General features: G+C 40.1%; 1 protein-coding gene across 1 annotated transcript; it reads left to right on the plus strand.

The window, feature by feature from the left end:
- The first annotated feature begins 1,750 nt into the window (after positions 1 to 1,750).
- cfap161 (cilia and flagella associated protein 161) lies at positions 1,751 to 5,929 on the plus strand. The gene is made up of 7 exons (XM_088921526.1): positions 1,751 to 1,902; positions 2,592 to 2,681; positions 3,283 to 3,521; positions 3,616 to 3,697; positions 3,927 to 4,085; positions 4,857 to 4,930; positions 5,408 to 5,929. Exons 1-7 carry the CDS (start codon positions 1,834 to 1,836, stop codon positions 5,598 to 5,600), a joined length of 906 nt encoding a protein of 301 aa, XP_088777652.1. The 5' UTR covers positions 1,751 to 1,833; the 3' UTR covers positions 5,601 to 5,929.
- Positions 5,930 to 6,651: the final 722 nt, after the last annotated feature.

Here is a 6,651-nt window from a genome sequence, read left to right on the forward strand (position 1 = left end):
ATTTCTATGTGACACTACTGGGTCGCAAAATCAATCATCAAGACGGCACAATACTGAGATGGACTGGCGTCCAATTCAGGGTCGTAGACCAGAGCCTATCTCTGCAATCAACGGGCACAAGTTAGGATACTGAGGACAGGACGCCAGTCCAGACTCAAACACCGACTCACACTCACACCAGGGCCAGCTTATGATTTTGTGTCAAAAAACCTATTTAAACGTGACTTGTTTTTTATTTTGTTTGAATCATCAAAAAGGAAAATGCACAGTGTTTACTGTTTTAATACAGTTACTTACATATACAGTATAAATAATGAAGTTGGCTGAATTCAGTACTTGGATTTTGTGCTAGTTATAGAATTTTACTCTTGGTTTGAGTAGTGTGGTTCATTGTATTAAGGGTTTTGCACATATGAAGACAGTTGTGGATAATTGGTCAAAGCACCTATAGAGTAAGGACCACAAAAGTTTTTAAATTTCCCTTTCTTTTCACAATTTGTGTGTGCATGTGTAAACTGAGATAACAAAGACTGTAAAAGTTGTTTTGTTGAATTTTTGTTAACCAGAAATAAAACCCTTAAAATACTGATTGGTAAATATGTTTAAAATCATACTGTAGCTGTATGTAAATGAACAAGCAATAGGTTTATTCCATGCTGAAAAGAGAAGAAAGAAAATACGTTTCGTCTGTGGAGCCTTCTTCAAGTGTTCCTTTGCAGCCTACGCATGCTGACGCAGCTACCCACCTGAACTGCTGTGTATAAATTATACTAAGTTTTTCAAATATTCTATGAGTGATAGGTAGACCTTGTTTCACCTCATGTAGTTCTGCTTTAGTCACAGCAGAGGGCAGCACACTCTAGAGAATTCTTTAATCTGCTCGTCAAATTCTTGATTGATTTACAAAAAAAAAATGGTTTAGGACTGAAAACTAAAATTTGCAGATATTAATACGTCTGTGTGTGTTTGGGGTGACGGCCGTGGGAGTCGTGTTTGTTTTCAGAGTGACAGAGATACGATTTTATTTGCAGATATTTGCATTATCAAGGAAGAAGCTGTAAAAATAATTCTAAAGCTACCGATTGATTTCCTAAAACGGCATCGGTGTTTTTGAAAGTTAGTTACTCGCCTATATTTTGTTGTAGAGATTTGAACCAGACTTTTTTTTTACGGTCACACTGTGTAAGCTGTCCACGTCGCCGAAGTGTGAATTTCTCTTTCTCTCCACAGCAACAGGTTAGGTACTGATGCTCAGTAGTTTCAATGCAACAGTTCCTGTTCAGCTAGCAAATGGCGAGGTAATAATAATAATTCCTTTCACTCAAAAGGATACTCAAATCAAAACACTTTACAGGTAATGGGACTCCCCTCCAACACCAACACCAATGTGCAGCACCCACCTGGATGATGCGACGGCAGCCATAGTGCGCTAGTAACTCACCTACACATCAGTTATGAGTGGGGAGGAGAACAGAGTGACGAGGGCAAATTTATAGATGGGGATTATTAGGAGGCCAATGAATGACGTAATGAAGTTTAATAAATTAGTAGGAGAAATACACGTGCTATTTATTATACTGTACTCCCACACTTGTCAAATATGGTAATAAATCGGGTTTTGTGATATAAAACTGACTTCATATTCATAGAAATATAAGTGACTTTCCTTGTCGACAGACGTGCCTGGTTTCATAAGGTATTGTCGCGCTGCAGATACGTCACAGCCGTAACCATGGAAGCGTGTAAACAAAACTGAGCCTCCAGAGGCTACAGGGCGCTACGGAGACACAGACCCGCAGGACAGCAGCTTCTGCACCTGATTTTACCTCCGCCATGAGCGTCAGAACGTACAGCGCCAGGGTTCGGGTCGGGAACTGGAGTGAAGATGTGACCCTCGAAGAGGTAAGGCTGCACTCAAACCTGTCAGCGGAGAAGACCGAGCTCTGCGGGGTGCAGCTTTCCAGGTCCTCGGTTAACCCGGGCTGAGTAAAGCTCAGCAGCAGTTTAGAAATGGCAGAGGGGTGATACGGCACCAATTGCAAGTTTCATTTAAAATGTACAGAATTGAAAAGATTAAAAAAAAACGTACATGCAACGAATATAAAATCGATGTCAATTAACGTGTGAATAAGAAACCGGCTGCAGTACAACCCAGGAGAGACAGGGTTGATCTAGGAACAGGTCTGGCACCCATTGGTGTCGAATATCCGCGACCCCGTTAATACTCGGACACGAAGGACTTCCGTATGTCTGTCGCCTTGGCTGTATAAACTAGTTTGCTCAAATCAGTAAAGAAGAATTACAGTCACTGGACAGGTGGACGTAAGATAGTACAGGCTTTAAATAATCATTTCATCAAGTCATCAGATTACAATCTGAAAGAGGAAAATTAATTTCAAACTTTAATGTGGGGTATGAACACCTGCTTATTTATTTTTGTGCCCTAAGGGAAATAATGTAAAGGTGTCTATACAGCTGTCCCAATCATCTGTAAGTCATCCCTTATTTTCCTAAGATTGTCTTCACCTATTTGTGTCTGTAATAACATTGGACTTTTTTAATGTAACTGTCTCAAAATTGTTGTTCCATAGGACACTCTGAAGGATTTCTTAGACAAGAAGGAAAAAGGAGAACTGATTGTCCAGAGAACAGGGTTCCTGAGGCAGAATATTCTGAAGAAGGTGCTGTCAGGTTGTGTTTCTCTTTAACACCATTGTTATTAATTATTATTGATGATGATGCTGAGGATGCTAAGTGATGTGTTAATGCCAATCCTGAAGTTTCAGCTTCTTTTCCTGAGAGTTGGAGGGTTCCTGCCTGTCCGCATTGTGAATCTGCTCACACTCTTGCTTAATCCATCAGGAACAGGATACAAAAATGCAGGAACAGACAGGGAACTTCTGCTTAAACCTGTTGCCCGTGACGAACGTCTAGGGATCACAGTACAGCACACTGCTACTAGACCTTCGCTGTGAAGGGAGTATCTACAACTGTGCATTGAACAGTTCAGTAACAACAAAACTGATTGTCTGATTGTATCACACTATTATGGGGGCTTGGCTGATTATTGTAAATGGTGCCAATTTTAATAATCTTGTAGATCATTTATAATCTGACAAATGCCTGCTACCTGTCATTTCATTATGCGTTTGATTGATCAAACGCCTTTCCTATAGTATCCTCACAGTAAATGAGGCTAAGGGGCTAAGTGTTATTGTTTAACTGTCCAAGCAACGTTTTGCCCAGACTGCGAGAACAGCCGAGTCCTCTGTCCCCTTGCAGATCGACTTGTCAGTGACGAACGACGGGCTGGTTCACTTTGGGGACGTGATAATGCTGGTGAACCTGGACTCCGCCAGAGACCGTGGCCGCAGCCTGGACTCCCCTCGCGAGCCAGCAGCGCTCAGCATGAACACGGACGCGAGCGAGCTCCGTGCGGCCTCCTCCGTCTGCGCGCCCTGCGAAGTCAGCGCGAGCAGGAGCCTGGCACCTTGCACGAGGAACGCGTTTGTGATCACGAGGTGAGAGCCCAGTCACGAGTGTGTGGAAAAAAAAGCCATGCATGAAAGACACCTGACCTAATTCATTCTGCTTATTTTTTTCTCACTTGACCAGTGTGGACGGGAGTCCCGTAGGAGAGCCCCTGAGATACAATCAGAGCTTTTCTCTTCAAACCACAAAAGGCTTTGCAGGAGAAGTGAGTTTAATTTTATTCTCAGCTATTAAATAAAAACAACTACTTAGTTTACATTATGTTCATGGTTGAAGTGCAAGCTTTATTTTAAGAAAATCAATCTGGCGTATATACAGTTCCAGAATGAAATTCATTGCATATTGATTGAAGGTGAGTAAACAAGTCTGATCACTCACCATACTGTCAAACTGTATATCAATTTCCTCCTCTCTCTCTGTTCTTACTTTGGCAGTTATATTTAGCAAGTGATCATAAAACATTCCAAAAATGTGCAAAGAAATCCAGACTACAAGAGGTGATCCTGACCGATGAGCCCTCATTCCTGACGTGGTGGCAGGCAGTGTACTACGACCCTCAAGAGCGCATTGAATATGAAGGATTCCCTGTACCAGTAAGGCTTTGTTGTATGTTATTTACCCATTCAACCTAATTTTGTTGTCTTCATTCAAGGACATATAAATCACATTACTCATATTTTAATGCTTCAGATTATCTCTGCTTTTTTTAATTACTGATCAGGGAACAGTTTGACTCTGATTAAGAAGCTATGAACTTCAGTACCTAAGTAATAGTACTGGTTAGCAATTCCTGGGGGTCAGATTCTGTGAGAGCAGATGATTTTCCAGCCTCAGCTGAAGCCATGTCACTGTGACAACACATCACATGTCAACCATCGTACCTCTGGGCTGAGGGGAGGAAATTGGGCTCCAGGTCTTCCTGTCTGTTGGCAACACTCAAAAAGTCTTGTAATTGCTGTGTGCTGATAGTGTCCTCTTCAGCGTACATGCCAGCAAATACAGTAGCATATCTGTGTCCATTTCCTGTTCACTGATTGCTAGCTCTTGAAGTCAGTGACTGTCCTCCACAGCTTTCAAATGCAAACTCGCAAGTATATAAAAACTATAAAATAATACAAATTGCACACTTACGCATATAAGAGATCATCCCATTGTACTGAGGTGATACAAGATATATTGGCTTATTTGCACAATAGGAAGGCCTTAAGATAAGCCTAATGCCATTCAAAATGGCTTTAACTTAACCAGTGCTGTGTCTGCTCCTAGGCGCTATATAAAATAAAGTTTATTATTATTATTATTTTTTGGAGTAATATACGAGTTTCTGTCAAAATGTATGTTTTTTTTCCTTTTGTTCTTTACAGGCGAATTCAAAAGTGCTTATCAGTCATTGCAAGACAAATCAATGTTTAGCTGCCCTTGGAAATTATATTATATGGTAAGCTGAAACAAGCAAATGATTCATATTGGTAATTTGTTTTCAGAAATGCAAAAAATAAGAACATATCATATACGGGTGTTTAGAAAAAATGTCCAGTCTTCGTTGCGCTGAATGGGTTCTGTCCTTATAGTCACACTGAAGGACACTGATATCTGTGGTTAAACTATATTAGCTCAGGTTGTAGAAGAAACTCTATAAAGTCCATTGTAGTCCAACAGCAGCACTCTCCTAGGCAAATCTGTGGGGGGGCTATTTACTATGGTAATTTATATGACCCTATCATTCATACATTAAATAACAATGTCAATAACAGTGCTGAATTTAAAGGGGGTGCTTGTCCTCCCATCAAGCTCGCTTTATTTTTATCTGGAAAGGGGGAGGGATTAGTCCTCTTGATCAAAATGAACCCCTGTTGGTTGGCTGATGACCAGACCTCTTGACACAACATAAAACAGGAGTACCCCTTTTTCACAGGACACCTTACGGAAAAGAATATGAAGTCACAGCTCAGACCTTTCTGGATTCCCACAAGGCCGAGCGCGATGTTAACCACTGGAGCTTCGTTACAGCAAACCCTAGCAACGAAGGGCAGACAATTCCTGACAGACCCGGGGCGATGGCAAATATGACCCCTACAGAGAACATAGAGCCCCAGCACAAAACCTGAGTTAACAAAAATAAAAAATGTGAATATCCTAAATCGTTTAGTTAATTCTAACATGATTAACCTAGCGTAACCTAACTGTAAGGACACTAGATCTATTGAAGGTGAGAAGAAATAAAACATGGATGAAAATAAATTCTATGGGATGCTTATTAGAGTTTACAAACTCTTCATTTGGTACAGTCTAGCAATTTTCTAAAGGTAGTTTAAAATAAAGGATGAAACAATGATAAGGCAGACTTTATGGACCTTCTCTGCAGAACATGAAAATTTAAAATGTTGTTTCACCTCAAGAAATATTCACAACAGGATATGGAATTAAAAGCTTTACCAGATCAATTTTGTCTGCTTTAGACTCATTTATTGTAGTTTGTATTAAAAGTGATTAAGTTTTAGAATTTGATGTTGGGGTGGCCATCACATCATTTTATGGGACCAAACATAACTCTGTAATGCTTTCAATTCAGGGCAGTGGTGTTTTAGGCGTCCTCATTTTTTCATCTGAAGGGTGCATGTTCTTCAGTCTCTTGGATAATAGTTTGGTTATTGGGGATACCAAACAAGAATTTCTGGGTGTCTGGCCCACCAATGCATCACCCTCACTTCTTAAGTTTTTTGTGATTCCCTGAAATTTTCCATCATGGTTTGTAAAAAAGTATAAAATACAAAGGTATGGGAAATTGCGTTTTAATTACAGTGAAGCACAATTCCATGAGAAACATTATGGAAAAATGGTGCAAAAGTACAGTGCACCAGACAACATTTGTAAGCAAACTGGGATTATCTATTTATTACGAAAATGTAAAATGACGTGCAGGACACTCAGTAATTGAAAACTGCTGCCGCTAGAGGGAGACTATTGCTCAATTTTAACTTCACCATGACCAGACTTGGGAGATCAAAATAACATGCTTCACAAACTGCAAAAGATCATTTACTGGATAGAAATCTAGAATTCACATTGACTTTTTGAAGGCAAGACTACGCTTTTTTGGGGTATGATGTATTTTTGAAGGAACAAACTGTAATAATAAATTTCTCTGATAAATGTCTA

The sequence above is a fragment of the Atractosteus spatula genome, chromosome 7 (assembly GCF_055471065.1).
Source record: "Atractosteus spatula isolate fAtrSpa1 chromosome 7, fAtrSpa1.hap1, whole genome shotgun sequence".
NCBI classification, from domain to species: Eukaryota; Metazoa; Chordata; class Actinopteri; order Semionotiformes; family Lepisosteidae; genus Atractosteus; species Atractosteus spatula.

Coding starts and splice junctions, on each gene's coding strand:
- cfap161 (XM_088921526.1), top strand. CDS start 1,834: ATGAGCGTCAGAACGTACAGCGCCAGGGTTCGGGTCGGGAACTGGAGT. Junction 3,698..3,926: donor CAAAAGGCTTTGCAGGAGAA/GTGAGTTTAATT, acceptor TTACTTTGGCAG/TTATATTTAGCAAGTGATCA. Junction 4,931..5,407: donor CTTGGAAATTATATTATATG/GTAAGCTGAAAC, acceptor CCTTTTTCACAG/GACACCTTACGGAAAAGAAT.